The sequence below is a fragment of the Jaculus jaculus genome, chromosome 8, assembly GCF_020740685.1.
Source record: "Jaculus jaculus isolate mJacJac1 chromosome 8, mJacJac1.mat.Y.cur, whole genome shotgun sequence".
NCBI lineage: Eukaryota > Metazoa > Chordata > Mammalia > Rodentia > Dipodidae > Jaculus > Jaculus jaculus.
Genome location: NC_059109.1, coordinates 115,361,323 through 115,377,983, shown reverse-complemented (window position 1 = coordinate 115,377,983; position 16,661 = coordinate 115,361,323). Strand labels below are relative to the sequence as shown.

At 40.0% G+C, this 16,661-nt stretch overlaps 1 protein-coding gene across 1 annotated transcript in view; it reads left to right on the top strand.

Moving 5' to 3' along the window:
* Nucleotides 1-16,458, top strand: part of LOC123462910 (CAP-Gly domain-containing linker protein 1-like) — a 59,419-nt gene extending 42,961 nt beyond the window's left edge. The window contains exons 19-25 of the mRNA XM_045157155.1: nt 468-613; nt 1,624-1,810; nt 8,541-8,692; nt 10,294-10,318; nt 10,541-11,308; nt 13,246-13,397; nt 16,116-16,458. Of these exons, the coding sequence (XP_045013090.1) occupies nt 468-613; nt 1,624-1,810; nt 8,541-8,692; nt 10,294-10,318; nt 10,541-11,308; nt 13,246-13,389 (1,422 nt within the window). The 3' untranslated portion in view covers nt 13,390-13,397; nt 16,116-16,458. The remainder of the gene's footprint in view (nt 1-467; nt 614-1,623; nt 1,811-8,540; nt 8,693-10,293; nt 10,319-10,540; nt 11,309-13,245; nt 13,398-16,115) is intronic.
* The last annotated feature ends 203 nt before the right edge of the window (nt 16,459-16,661 follow it).

Below are 16,661 nucleotides of genomic sequence, written 5' to 3'. Positions count from 1 at the left end.
TCTCTCTCTCTCTTTCTCTTTCCCTCTATTTCTCTCTCAAAATAAAAATTTTTTTCTAAAATGAGGGTAACTGTAGAACTTCAGAAAACCATGAAAAAATAACACAGAAAAAATCTTGGCTGGAGAGATGGCTTAGCAGTTAAGGCATTTGCCTGCAATACCAAAGAATTCCCCAGGTTTGATTCCCCAGGATCCATAGAAGCCAGATGCACAAGGTGGCACATGCTTCTGGAGTTCGTTTGCAGTGGCTGGAGGCCTTGCCCATTCTCTCTCTCTCTCTCTCTCTCTCTCTCTCTCTCCCCCCCCCCTCTCTGCCTCTCAGTCTCTCAAATAAATAAATTTTAAAATCTCTGAATAGTACCCAATACCATGTATATATTTATAATTCTATCTTTTGCACCTATTTAAACTTTCTCTCTGAATCACTGAAGGTAACTACCTTAAATATGTCATTTAATTTCTTTTAGCTGCAAGATCAAAATGTCAAAAATAGACAATGTGATCAAAATTCTTCACATAGAAGCTCACAAAAATGCCCATTGACACATCTGTTACATGAATGCAATGATAGAAATACTAAGGAAGAGTCAGAAACATCATCTAGACTACCAAAGTAAGTCAAAGCAAATAATTGTGTAAAATAAACAAAGCTCACTAATGTGTCTTATCCTTTTTACTGAGAGGTTAATGAGATTTGTGTATCATGAATGCTAAGTAAAAAGCATGACCAACACCTGGGAAAGTACATTTAACAATTGAAGTTCCATTCATAAGTTAAAGTGACTTATATCACTTTCCATCTGGTGTTTACACACCACATACCCTTTAATATTCATATGCATGTTTCACCTGACTTATCTATTAGAGTTTAGGCTGAATAGTTGTGAGGCTTTCTAACTGAGAAAGTGTCATACATATAAAATAGTATATGGCATTTCCTATAATTATGAAATTTAAATTTTGATTATTTTTGAGCATAATAAATTAATCCAAAGAGTTAAGTGTTACTAATGTTACACTTGTGGGCATATTCTGGCACTTGCTAAGTTAACTTTCTTTGATATCTTTGATGCTCCTCTAGATGGTAGGTATGGACAAACTGTTCCGCAAATTTTCTCTGTTCAATGTAAATGCCTGCTTTCAAATCAAAACTAACATTATTGTGAAGGAACATTAATTTAAAAGTGTCTGAAATGATTTGTTGTTCAGTGTGAGGGATGCATGGAAGACAGAATGGGTGGTTTCCACCAATAAAAATTTGAGAAAGATGTGTTCAGGTAATGATCTTAGAAGCTGACTGAGTTTACTTTAATCACCGCCTCCACCAAACCCTTGTTCCCCATGGTTGTGGTTCTGAATTCTTCCTGAATTATCAACCTCACCCAGATATTATATGGAATGTACAAAAGGGCAAAAGAAAATTGTTCCAAATAGATTTTGGCTTACTAAATAAAAGTATTGCTAGATTTTTTTCATAATGTGTATAGTTTTTATTCATTGCTTATCTTTAATGAGTACCACATGCTGTTTTAATAAATTTTGACTACTGAATGGCTACAATAGTCAAGAAAATTAATACATGTATTATCTCACATATTTACATTTTCTTTTGTTCTACTTAAGTATGCAAGTCACTGATGAAGCCATTGTCGAAAACAGGAGAGTCTGTATTTGCCTTTGTCCTTGTCACAAGTCCACCAGGCAAAGTAGTTTGGAGACCAGCCAAGGATCATCTCTGACTGAAGACCTGATGACAGCACGTGCAAATCCAAGGTCTTCTGTGCAGAGCACCAGCGCTGAGCTAGCCCGGGTTAGTTGTACTATAAATTTTTATTTGCATTGCTTTTCTCATGTCATTCTTTCTTTTGATATGGTGAACTAATGAATTATTTATCTATCACATTAATTTTAATGAAGCTTATGAACATGTGTTTTAATGACAAAGATGCATTTATAATTTAATAAGGTGTCTGGAGCTGCTACATTCCAAAGAAACACCTTTTCCTCATGTGATAAAATTAAAGTAACTCACATGATGTACGGTTGCTATTTTGAAAGGCCTGATCTACGTGAGATTATAGAACAAGATTTTTTTTTCTTTTTTTCTTTTTTCTTTAATTTTATTTTTGGAGGTAGGGTCTCACTCTGGCCCAGGCTGACCTGGAATTAACTATGTAGTCTCAGGGTGGCCTTGAACTCATGGCGATCCTCCTACCTCTGCCTCCTGAGTGCTGGGATTAAATTTGTGTGCCACCATGCCCAGCTCCTTTGTTTTCTTAAATAAACATTTTCTTAAATAATACATATCTGTAACTTCAATTTTACTTATTGTGTGTATGTACATTTTTGTAAAATATTATTGTGATACTTACTTTTAAAATAATTTTTAATATTTAAGTTATTCATTCATTATTTATTTATTCAAGGGAAAGAGAGATATAAAGAGTCAGAGAGAATGAGAATGGGCACACCAGGCCCTCTAGCCATGGCAAATGAACTCCAGACATGTGCGCCAACTTGTGCATGTGGCTTTATGTACATACTGGGGAATCAAACCCAAATCCTTTGGCTTTGCTGGCAAGTGCCTTAATTGTTAAGCCATCTTTTCAGCCCCTAAAAATAATTTTAAAATAACTTATTTCAACAAATACATTGTCTCTTAAAATGTATTTTATTTTTGCCTTGACAAGTAACATGAAGGTCTCAAATTTATATTACTTGTCTAGCATGTCATGTAAAATTCCATACCTACACAAGACCATCATAATAGGAGGCAAAGATCATGATGTCAAAATAAAAGAGAGACAGATTGAGAGGGGAAGGAATATGATGAAGAATGGAGCTTCAAAGGGGAAAGTTGGGGGAGGGAGGGCATTACCATGGGATATTGTCTACAGTCATGGAAATTGTTAATAAATTAAATAAAAGTACCTCCATACTATACCCATGTCACATATGTTGTACTGGGAACCATCCCATCTAAACACACAGTTTCAGTAACCATTTCTGTGTCTCTAAAGTACTTGCAACAATGACAAAATCCAGGCTGGAGAGATGGCTTAATGGTTAAGGGACTTTCCTGTGAAGCTTAAGGATCCAGGTTTGACTCCCCAGAAGCCTCATAAGCAACATATACAAGGTGGTACAAATATCTGGAGTTCATTTGCAGTGGCTAGAGACCCGAGATGCCCACCCTCATTCTTCCCTCTCTCTCCTTCTCTCTGTGTCTTTTTATCTCTTGCAGTCTCTCACTCAAATAAATCAATAAATAAAATATATTAAGAACTACACAATCGCCGGGCGTGGTGGCGCACGCCTTTAATCCCAGCACTCGGGAGGCAGAGGTAGGAGGATCGCCGTGAGTTCAAGGCCACCCTGAGACTACAGAGTTAATTCCAGGTCAGCCTGGACCAGAGTGAGACCCTACCTCAAAAAAACAAAAAAACAAAAAAAAAGAAAAAGAAAAAAAGAACTACACAATCCATTCATTATAGAGTAGGCAAGAAGTTTGAAAGAGTTTGAGGTATGATCATTTTTGTGTACCATGACATATTACAAAAACCAAATATTGACTTGAACAAACTAGAAAATAAGATAGCTGATAGTTTTCATGTGTATATGGTATCATAAGAATCTCAATTTAAAAAAAAAAAAGTCGGGCTTGGTGGTGCACACCTATAATCCCAGCACTTGGTAGGCAGAGGTAAGGGACTTACTATGAGTTTGAGGCCAGACGATTCAGGCTGGAAAGGATGCAGAGATCAACAAAAACGTGAATGTGAATTTGTGACCCTCCCCCACAAAAAAACTATCATGTGCTCTAAAGAGTTAGAACAAAAATGATACTGATTGAAATATAATCTAAAGAGATAAAATTGAGAGAATACAGAGTTAAATGTTTAATTTATTGATAAACAGCTTGCATAATAAGCATAAAATGCAAGATTCAAGTCAATACCAAAGAAATACCGCTGCAGTACAACTAAGCAAACTTTGATACATTGCATTTGATATTTACCTAGCATAATTCATGTGCAATGAAACTATCTATTGATGAATTATATATGCACAGTAAAAGCTATAACCAAAAATAAGGAAGTAAGCCAGGCATGGTGGCACACATCTTTAATCCCAGCACTTGAGAGGCAGAGGTAAGAGGATCGCCATGAGTTCAAAGCCACCCTGAGACTACATAGTGAATTCGAGGTCAGCCTGAGCTAGAGTGAGTCCCTACCTCAAAAAAAAAAAAAAAAAAAAGGGTGGGGGAGTATTTATGAGAACAATGTTTGGGGATAAACATAAAATATTATACTAATTACAGATCAATATTGTCCTGTGAAAATTTAAAAGTATGATTTGAATTTTCCCTAGTGATTTTACTGGTAACAGAAACTTCTAACATGGAAACTTCTACTTTAATTCAATATAAAGAGTTACCGTCACTAAGTATGTCTATAAAGTGGTTGCCACATACACGTTTTTAACACATACACTGAAATATAAGTAAGACAATCAATCAAAAGTTTACCTTGGAGAGCCGGGCGTGGTGGCGCACGCCTTTAATCCCAGCACTCGGGAGGCAGAGGTAGGAGGATTGCCATGAGTTCAAGGCCACCCTGAGATGACAGAGTTAATTCCAGGTCAGCCTGGACCAGAGTGAGACCCTACCTCGAAAAACCAAAAAAAAAAAAAAAGGTTACCTTGGGCTGAAGAGATAGCTTAGCTGTTAAGGCACTTGCCATTGAAGCCTAAGGACCCAGGTTCAATTCTCAAGGTCCCACGTAAGCCAGATGTACATGATGGCACATGCATCTAGAGTTTGTTTGCAATGGCTATAGGCCCGGGCAGGCTCGTTCTCTCTCTCTCTCTCTCCCTCTCTCTCTCTCTGTTTCTAATGAATCAATAAATAAAAATTAATCTTTAAAAAAATAAAATTAAATTAAAAAGCTTTATCTTTACACCAAAATCATTAAAGCAATTAGATATCACATATCCTGGACCAACAAACAACACAGTGTGGCAGATGACCCCGTTCTGGCCCTGGCATTTACAAGCAACAGCCTATGACTTTAGGGCAAGCTTTTCTTCCCCAGCAGAGTGCTTCTGCTCCAACTATTTCTCACCCTCCCTTTGAAAAGAGCTTTACCTTTGATTAGTTAACCAAGAAAAAGGGTTTTATAGGAATGATTTGTGCCATGATTAGTTTTCTTTAACAGCCCCCTCCCTTTCTCACATGCCAGAACCCTCAAAACCTTCCAAGCCCAGATTCTGTGCTTCCTCTTGACTGTCAAGCATCACCTTCTGTCATTCCTTTCTGCTCTGTACGAGCCTCACTCTAGGCTCCTTACAATTTCTACTGATGCAGACTCCAGCTTAGAAACAAGGCACACCATTCCATGCTAGAGCTTCAGATGGAAAAGAACACATGACCTTGGTCACTCTTAACTTGTGTGACCTCACTTACGGTGATATTTTCCCAAGTCCATCCATTTTCCTGCAAATTTCATACTTTCATTAGTCCTTACCACTGAGTAGAATTCCATTGTGTACCTGGACCACATCTTCACTTTGGTTGGGTGCCTGGAATCCTCTGGAGAGTGTTTCTCTGCCAGATCTGGTAGATGGGGAACCTTGTTACTAGTTGTTGGCTGAAAATTCAGTTGCAATAGCCAGCTAAAACTCTTCTCATCTGGAGCACCTAGGTTTTCTCTGTGGCCTCACCTCCTCAAAACATGGGAAACAGCCAGGCCTGGTGGCACACGCCTTTAATCCCAGCACTCAGGAGGCAGAGGTAGGAGGACTGCCAATGGTTCAAGGCCAGCCTGAGAATACATAGTGAATTCCAGGTCAGCTTGGACTAGAGTGAAACCCTACCTTGAAAAAAAAAAAAAAAAACATGGGAAACAGATTATTCAAAAGACAAGCAGTTTGGGACTGAAAACTTTTCTAATCAAGCGTGGAAAGAAAGGCTAAAGATATGGCTTAGTGGTTAACGAACTTGCCTGCAAAGCCAAAGGACCTAGATTTGATTCCCTAGTACCCACATATGCCAGATGCACAATGTGGATATCTCCCTCTCCCTCCCTCCCTCCCTCCCTCTCTTTGTCTCTTTTTCTCTTAAATAAATATGCACTTTAAAAAGGAGTTGGGCCGGGCGTGGTGGCGCACGCCTTTAATCCCAGCACTCGGGAGGCAGAGGTAGGAGGATTGCCATGAGTTCAAGGTCACCCTGAGATGACAGAGTTAATTCCAGGTCAGCCTTGACCAGAGTGAGACCCTACCTCAAAAAACCAAAAAAAATAAATAAATAAAAAAATAAAAAAAATAAAAAATAAAAAGGAGTTGGGGGCTGGAGAGATGGCTTAGCGGTTAAAGTGTTGGCCTGCAAAGCAAAAGGATCCCATGTGGGCTCATCAGGACCCACATAAGCCAAATGCACAGGGGGTACATGCAACTGGAGTTCATTTGCAATGGCTGGAGGCCCTAACATGCCCATTCTCTCTCTCTGTCTCTCAAATAAATAAATAATCTTAAAAAAAAGAGTTGGAAGTCACATGCATCATTCTCATTACACAACTCTATTCACTAGTAGCAGGCCAAGGATTGACCTATATTTCACAGTGGAAAATGACATGTTATGATCCCAGTACACAGTCCTCTGAACAAAGGCCCTGTAACCCTCTCACTGGAAAAATTAGCCTCATTCCCACTCACTGTGTATGCAAGTCTCAGTATCGTTGAGGAAGGAAATGGTGGCTCACAGAATTGGAACAGGCTCAGTGTGAGGGCTTTGAGGACGGCAGACATTTAGCAAGGATGCAAGTAGCCCACCTCTTCACCGCATGCTTTCAGTTCATTTAGGTCACAAACTCAGCTAAACAGTTCTTTACAGAAGTTGTTCTAAATCCCTCCTCACCCAGAGGAACAGAGCCTTCCCGCAAGGTTTCAGTGTCATTTTTTCAGTGCATAAAGCCATTCCTTATCACCTGGTTGCCTCCTTGTCGGGATCCCACTAGCAGTGTTTAGAAAGCATTTATGTATTTTTATTTTCTAGGTCCATTGCATAACACACCATTAAATGTTTTCAAGTTAAACTTATCATTATTAAGCACTATGAATTTATTCAGGAATTCTTTGTTTCCTCATTACATATATAATAACATAGGAAGACTTTGAGCTGGACGTGGTGGCACATGCCTTCAATCCCAGAACTCAGGAGGCAGAGGTAAGGGGACCACTGGGAGTTCAAGGCCACCCTGAGAATACATAGTGAATTTCAGGTTCAGCCTGAGCTAGAGTGAAACCCTACCTCAAAAAAAAAAAAAAAAAAAAAGAATCCAGACCAGGCAGAACACCTCAACCTCAGAAGAGAGAGCTTTCCAAACTTGTCCAGGACCTGAGACTGACATTGTGAAAGTATACACACACACACACACACACACACACACACGTTTGTTTTGTTAATTCTTATCAGATAAAGTCACTATAACTTGTACATATTTTTTTCTATTTTGAGTTTTTAAATCTTAGTGGTGTTTTTTGTTTTTTTGTTTTGGTTTTTGGTTTTCCAAGGTAAGATTTCACTCTAGTCCAGGCTGACCTGAAATTCACTATGTAATCTCAGGGTGGCCTTGAACTCATGGTGATCCTCCTACTCTGCCTCCCAAGTGCTAGGGTTAAAGGTGTGAGCCACCACTCCTGGCTCTAAATCTTAGTTTTGTTAGCTTCTCATCTTCCTCTCCCTCATCAGTAGCCATTTCTATTTCTCCTGTATTAAGTTCTCTTTTAATATGCTATCCCTGCAGAAATAGATTTGCTTCTTTAAAGAAAATTTAAACTGATAATGATAATTTTACATAATTTGTATGTTCTCATACACATTCCTGTGTTAATACACTGTATAGTGAGTAGTACCATATGTAAGTTTTTAACTGTAGCTGGGTTTTTTTTGTTTGTTTGTTCTGGTTTTGGTTTTGGTTGGGTTTTTTTTTTTTGCTTGTTTTTTGTTTTCTTCTTTTTTTTTTAGAATTTTTTTGGTTTATTTTTATTTATTTATTTGACAGTGACAGACAGAGAAAGAAAGAGGCAGAGAGTGAGAGAGAGAGAGAGAATGGGCATGGCAGGGCTTCCAGCCACTACAAACGAACTCCAGATGCGTGCCCCCCCTTGTGTATCTGGCTAATGTGGGTCCTGGGGAACCGAGCCTCGAACCAGGGTCCTTAGGCTTCACAGGCAAGCGCTTAATCGCTAAGCCATCTCTCCAGCCCTGTTTTTTGTTTTTTTGAGGTAAGGTCTCACTCTAGCTCAGGCTGATCTGGAATTTCCTATGTAGTCTCAGGGTGGCCTTGAACTCATGGTCATCCTCCTACCTCTGCCTCCTGAGTGCTGGTATTAAAGGCGTGAGCCACCACGCCCAACTTCATTGTAGCTTTTTAACTACTTAATCTTTCTCTCTGGATCATTGAAAGAACTTTACAAATAAAATTCACAACATTTACTTCATAAGAACTATCCAAAATATATCCTTTTATTTCTTTTAGCTGCAACCTGAAGATTATGTCAAAAATAGACAATGTAATTTAAATGCTTCACACATAAGGCCACCACAATACCCAGTGACAGATCTGCAATGTAGAACTGGTGAGAAAAAAAGTAAAGAAGCATGGGAAACAACATCACATAGACCATCAAAGTAAGTCAAAGCAAAGAATTGTGCAAAGTTAGTAGAGCTCACTGGTGTCGGGTGAATTCTTTGACTGAAAGAGGTATATGAAATTTGTGTCTCATGAATCCTCAGTACACAATAGAATGAGAAACCTGGGAAAGTAAATTTAATAATTGATATTCCTTTTATAATATAAGTCCTGAGTAACATATAGCTTTCCATCTTGTGTTTACATAGCAGTCCCCGATAATATTTTCATATATTTCACCTGACTTATCTGTTAGAGTTTAGGCTAAATAATTAGGAAGATTTTTAATTAAGAAAGTATCATACTTGTCACCTGAGCCAAAAGACAGGTCCCACCTCTAAAAGGTTATAAATATCTTTGCAAGGGGAGAGCCCACTCTCTGAGCTACCTGATCACCTGAGAACTTCTAACTGATGGTGAGTTTTCCAGCCCTTACTCTCCACATGGGCTCTTTATTCCTTCCAGCTCTCCCCAGGGCAGGAGCTCTTTAAACTTCTTTTCTCTTTTGTCCCATGGTTTTCATAGGCCCTCCAATGGGATCTCTAACCACATGGGTGCCTTTCCTTGGCTCTGTTCTTCTGTCAATAAATATAATAATTTAATAATTACAAAAAGAAAATATCAGGCTGGAGAGATGGCTTAGTGGTTAAGCACTTGCTTGTGAAGCCTGAGGACCCCGGTTCGAGGCTCAGTTCTCCAGGACCCAAGTTAGCCAGATGCACAAGGGGCACACGTGTCTGGAGTTTATTTGCACTGACTGGAGGCCCTGGCGTGCCTATTCTCTCCCTCTCTCTCTCTCTCTCTCTCTCTATCTGCTTCTTTCTCTCTGTCTGTCACTCTCAAATAAATAAATAAAAATAACAAAAAAGAAAGTATCATACTTACAAAATAGCTTTTAATATTTCCTGCAATTATAAAAAATTAAAATTTTCATTACTTGTGGGTATAATAACTTAATCTCAAGAGTGAAGCAGTACTAATGTTAAACCTGGGGGCCCATTGTAGAACTTGTGAAATTAACTCTCTTTGACATCTTCTATGCTACCACTAGATGGTAGGTAGGGACAAACTATTCTTCAAATTTTCTCTGTTCAATATAAATGCATGATTGAAAAATCAAAAAAAGTAACATAAGTGTGTATGAAAGTTAATAACAAAGTGACTTAAGTAATTCCTTTTTCAGTGTGAGGTAATACATGGGACACATGTATTTCCACTGAAAACCTAAAAAGGATAAGCTGAGCTAACAATCATAGAATCTGATTTAATTCATTTTGATTACCACTTCAGCCAAGGCTTCTTCCCTCCAATATTGTTGTTCTGAATTATCTTAAATTATTAGCCTCACAGAGATATTACATGACAGAAAATTGTTTTAAACAGATTTGGAAAGTTTTGATAAGATAACCTATACTAGATTATTAAATACAAATATTGATAATTTTTTTTCATTGTCTATTATCTTATTCATTGCCAAGTAAATCAAGACATGCATCATCACACATATTTACATCTTCATTATGGCAATTCTAGATGCCAGTTACTGATGAATCTTTCATGGAAAATGTCAGTCTGTACTTACATTCTGTTCTCCTCACAGCTCTACGAGGCAAAGTGGTACAGGGGTCAGCCAAGGATCCCCCCCATCAGAAGACCCGATGAAATTCCACACAATCCCAAAGTCTTCTGAGTGTGCCTTCTGCTCTCACAGCTCTACAAGGAAGAGTAATATGGGGGTCAGCCAGGGATCCCCCCCATCAGAAGACACAATGAAATTCCACACAATCCCAAAGTCTTCTGATTGTGCCTTCTGCTCTCACAGCTCTACAAGGCAGAGTAATATGGGGGTCAGCCAAGGATCCCCCCCATCAGAAGACCCGATGAAATTCCACACAATCCCAAAGTCTACTGAGTGTGCCTTCTGCTCTCACAGCTCTACAAGGCAGAGTAATATGGGGGTCAGCCAGGGATCCCCCCCATCAGAAGACCCAATGAAATTCCACACAATCCCAAAGTCTTCTGAGTGTGCCTTCTGTCCTCCTCACAGCTCTAGGAGGCAAAGTGGTACATGGGTCAGCCAAGGATCCCCTCCATCAGAAGACCCAATGCAATTTCACAGAATCCCAAAGTCTACTGATTGTGCCTTCTGCTCTCACAGCTCTACAAGGAAGAGTAATATGGGGGTCAGCCAAGGATCCCCCCCATCAGAAGATCCAATGAAATTCCACACAATCCCAAAGTCTTCTGAGTGTGCCTTCTGTCCTCCTCACAGCTCTAGGAGGCAAAGTGGTACATGGGTCAGCCAAGGATCCCCCCCATCAGAAGACCCGATGCAATTTCACACAATCCCAGAGTCTTCTGAGTGTCCCTTCTGTCCTCCTCACAACTCTAGGAGGCAAAGTAGCATGGGGATCAGCCAAGGATACCCCCCAAGAGAAGACCTGATGCAATCGCACACAATCCCAAGGTCTTCTGTGGGTGCCTTCTATTCTCCTCACAGCTCCACGAGACTAGATTATTATGGGCTAAGTCAAAGACACTGTCGAAAAAAACGTAAATCAGGATTTCAATTATGGCTGGAATCTGAGCAAAAAATGGAGATCTATCGTGCCAGGGTTAGTAGCACCAAAATTTTCTCTATTTTAGATTTCTGATGTTATTCTTACTTTTAATTTGTTGAACTACTGAGTTGTTTAGGTAACCCATTCATTTTAAGTGGAGCTCATGATAGTGTATGCTTATGAAGAAAACTTACATTTCTAATTTAATAAAGTCCCTGGAGATGTCACATCCAAAAGATCCTCCTTTTCCTCACCTGAAGAAATACAAATAACTCTCCTGATGTAGTGTGCCTCTCCTGAAATGCTTCATCTACACAAGATCATAAAACAAGATTATTAGTCCTGCCGGGCATGGTGGCACAGAGGTAGGCACATTGCCGTGAGTTCAAGGCCACTCTGAGACTAAATAGTGACTTCAGGTCAGCCTGGACTAGAATGAGACCCTACCTCAAAAAAAAGAAAATTATTAGTGTGTGTGACCACTGGGAGCATATGCAGTACTTGTCTTAGATTCCAGGTGATTGTAGCTGCTTTGTGTTCAAAGAACCTTAAGAGTAATCCTGCAGCATCAAGTGTGCTGACACTGACCCCACAGGAATGACAGACACCCAAATACTTAACCTCTTATGCCATGGATGTCTGTTATTTAAAGGATGTGAGATGAATGCTTTCTCTGATGTCCATACACATGAAAAATGAAAAGATTAACTTTTTATTAAAATTATTTTATTTTTATTTTTAGAAAAAGACAGAGAGAGAGAGAGAGACAGAGACAGAGAATTGCCATGCCACGGCCTTAGCCACTGAAATCAAACTCCAGATGCTTGCACCAACTAGTGGGCATGTGCAACCTTGTGCTTTCCTTATCTTTGTGCATCTGGTTTATGTGGGATCTGGAGAGTCTATCATGGGTCCTTAGGTTTTGCAGGCAAGGACTTTAACTTCTAAGCCACTCTCCAGCCCAACTTTGGCTTTCAGTTTATATTTATACACACACACAGAGAGACACACACGTGTCTGTGTCTGTGTGTGTGTGTTTTATTTTGTTCAAGGTAGGGTCACTCTAGTCAAGGATGACCTGGAATTTACTATGTAGTCTCAGGGTGGACTTAAACTCATAGTGATCCTCCTACCTTTGCCTCCCAAGTGCTGAGTTTAAAGGTGTGACCTATCATGCTGAACTTTAAGTTATATTTTTGACATTTTCTTAAATGAAAATATATCTTGAACTGCAATTTTACTTACTGCATATATATCAATTTTGTGAAGTAATATTATTGTATCACACTCTAACCCAGGCTGACTTGGAATTCACTATGGAGTCTCAGGGTGGCCTCGAACTCACGGCGATCCTCCTACCTCTGCCTCCCAAGTGCTGGGATTAAAGGCATGCACCACCATGCCTGGCTTGACTTTTTCTTTTTTGATTTATAATACATAGTTTAGATTAGCCTGTCCTCCTCTCCCTCATACATAGCCATTTCTTTACCTTTTGCTTTAATTTCAATTTTAATATGAAATTGACACAGAAACATATTTACTTCTTTAGATTGAAAACCTATAATTTTACACAAATTGTATGTTCTCATATATATTTCTGTTTTAAAACACTGTATACTTTGCAATATCATATGTATATTTTTAGTTTGAGCTTTTTCACCTATTTAAAGTTTCCCTCTGAATCACTGAAGGAACTTTAAGAACAAATACCAAATATTTATTTTTACAACAACTATCAAAAATATACCCTTGTGCCCGGCGTGGTAGCGCACGCCTTTAATCCCAGCACTCGGGAGGCAGAGGTAGGAGGATCTCTGAGAGTTCGAGGCCACCCTGAGACTCCATAGTGAATTCCAGGTCAGCCTGAGCCAGAGTGAGACCCTACCTCGAAAAACCAAAAAAAAAAAAAAATATATATATATATATATATATATATATATATATATATATATATATATATACACACACACACACCCTTGAATTTCTTTTAGGTTGAAGCTTATGAATTTCTTCGATATGCATATCGTCCTCAAAACCCTACCGGCTGCAGTTCACTAGATTACCCATATGTAGATCTGCTACAAGGACTCTATGATACCTCAAGTGATGACGAGTCAGAAATAACATTCTATTGAAAACCAATGTAAGTCACGGCAACAATTGTATAAAGTAACTAAAATCACAATAGTGGTTTGGTAGAATATTTTTTTTTAATTTATTTATTTGAGAGCAACAGACATAGGGAAAAAGACAGATAGAGGGAGAGAGAGAGAATGGGCGCGCCAGGGCTTCCAGCCACTGCAAACAAACTCCAGACGCGTGCGCCCCCTTGTACATCTGGCTAACGTGGGACCTGGGGAACCGAGCCTCGAACTGGGGTCCTTAGGCTTCACAGGCAAGCACTTAACCACTAAGCCATCTCTCCAGCCCTGGTAGAATATTTTTTTAAAAATAATTTTATCCACTCTTTACATTTTCATACATGTACACTATACCATATTTTGTTCTTATTTCCTCCACCACCTTCCCCCATTAACCTCCTTGTTCTTGCTCCATTAACCCCATCATACTTCCATGCCTATTTTACTCATTGAGTTAAGTTAGGGTTGCTTCCTTGATATGGGTGGGAGGTTATTTACCATGGAATGGGCAATGTTTCAGTCAGGTTTGCATTGCAATCACCCAACCAAGAGCAGCTTGTGGTGAGGGGGAAGGTTTATTTTAGATTACAAACTTGAGGAGATGCTCCACGATGGCAGGGGGAAATGACGGCATGAGCAGAGGGGGGACATCACCCCTTGGCCAACATAAGGTGGGCAGTAGCAACAGGAGAGTTTGCCAGACACTGGCTGTAATACCCATAAGCCCACCCCCAAAAGTGCACTGCCTCCAAGAGGTGTTACTTCCCAAATTTTCATCAGCTGGCAACCTAGCATTCAGAACACCCAAGTTTATGGGGGACACCTGAATCAAACCACCACAGACAACCTCCCACCACTAGTGATCTTGACTCACTGTTTCCCTCCATTTAATTATTCCTGAGAGGATCTAGCTTCAATCTTCTGCATGTAAACATAAAGACTGGCCATCACCACTTGCTGAAGATGCTGTCTTTTCTCCATGTTATGGAAAACACACAAGGAAAATATAAAATCAGACAATCAGTCAAATAAATGTGTCTTCACACCTAAGATCTTCAAAGGAATTAGATATCAAATGATCATTTAACACCACAGAGTATTGATTGTTGTATTCCTTTCCCAGTTGTTGTCTCCAAACACAGCACAAAAATAACTAAAGAAGGGAAGGGTTGTCTTTGCTTTAGCATTTAAAGAAGATTGCAGTGCACCATGGTAGGAAAGGCATACCAACAGGAGCTTCAGGCAGATAGCCTCATTTCTCCTGCAATTAGGCAGGATAAAGCAAACAAGGAAAGATATCAGGCTATCAAACCTCAAAGATATCCCCAGAGATTCACTTCGTCCAGGGAGTGTATACTTCCAAAAATAATAAATGTCATTCGATCTTAGTTGTTCTGCCCTACCCCACAGAGACATATCTCTGGCCAGGTACCGTATTTTTCCCTTGTCCTGCACCTTCTAGCCAATCTGGGTAGTGTACGAGTCCACATCTTCAGGTGATCGTCTTCATTTCAGCCAGCTTGCACGCACTTCACTCTTTCTGGCACTTTCTCCTGGTCCTTCAGGTTTCAGCTTACTTACCACCTCCACCTACTAAGAGCCCACAATGATGCAAGGCCAAAGAGCTAGGACCTTACGTGGACTTCAGTGGTGTCATTTTTTATCCTTGCTACAGTTCCCTTTATCCTTTGCCCTGCCACAGTGTCTTTTCTGAGTCAAATCCCCATGACTTTATAGTAACACATACTTTGACACAAAAGTTATAAGCTTTTTGTTTGTTTTGTTGTTTGTAAGGGGTACTAGGACATACCCAGAATTCTCTGAACTGGTGGTAATCCTCCTGTCTCAGTCTCCCAAGATCTTGGATTATAAGCCTGAGTCTTCAGGCCAGGCTGAATTCTTTTCCAATTTTATTTATTTGCTTTGATGTACTTTTTGTGTGTCTAGACGTATGCAGCCTTGGCACACACGCCAGGTGTTGGTGTTCTTCTTTCGCCTTCCTTGAAACAGGGTCTCTTGCACTGCAGAACAGCTACTCTGTGACTTTTTATTTATTTTTTTGTTTATCTTTATTTATTTGAGAGTGACAGAGAGAGAAAGAGGCAGAGAGTGAGAATAAGAGAGAATAGGCGTGCCAAGGCCTCCAGCCACTGCAAACGAACTCCAGATGCATGTGCCCCCCTGGGGAATCGAGCCTAGAACTGGGGTCCTTAGGCTTCACAGGCAAGCACTTAACCACTAAGCCATCTCTCCAGCCCACTCTGTGACTTTTGAATTCTCCGGGCTCTTCCTTTCACTGTCAGGTGCACTAGTGTCAAAACTGTATGTTCCACTTTGTGTCTGAATTTAGGTGAGTGCTGTGGAGTGTGGAATTTGTGTGGACAGGCCTGTCTCAAAAAGAGGTGGATGGTGTCTCTTGGGAACCACTTCACAAGCTGTTCTCTGCCCTTCACATTGCAGGCACGGTCACATTCACCCGTGCACTCTCATGCACTTGAACATCTACATGTATGGATCGGTGCACATGCACACACTCATCACACACTCCACTCACCAAAGTTTTGGGGACCTGTAACCTTGCTTCTGCAAATACCCCCAATAGGCACCAATAGTAAACAATAGCTTTTCATGAATATTCTCTTGTGTTCCCCGGGGCAGTACTTCTATATTGTCTAGGTTGCTAAAATTATGAATGCCAATTGTACTAATTTTTCTTCTAGATTTATGCTGTAATTACATGTGCCATAAAGTGGTGATAAAAAGCAATTACTGAAGGACCTTAAGCTGTGATGTTACAGACTGCATCATGAGAGATCCCACAACTTATTTTAGCACTGAGGAAATTTCACTCCTTTAACAGAGAGACGTGGTGTACCAGCCATCTATGAGAAGACTCTGAAGAGTAACTTCCATCCACGAATCCCAACAAGAATGGACTAAAATTTCTAAGCAGGAAGAGTTGTTTTGTCAACCACAGATACCTGAAATATTGGAGGCATATGCCTTTAACTCACCTGCAAAAGCCCTTTACTTATGCAAAAAATAAAATGTTGGTGAAAAGTTCTCTGAGTGCTGAGTGCTGAGTGCAGAGTGCTGAGTGCTGAATGCAGAGTGCTGGCATCTGGAAGCACACAGGTCAAGCCCAGAAACATGCATCCTGTTCAGGATCCTGGCACCCTGTGGTGTTGGTGCCCAAGACTGTTTTGACTCCTGTATGACTATGTAGCAAAGGGAGGGAAAACTGTGGAAAAACAAATGGCTTGTGG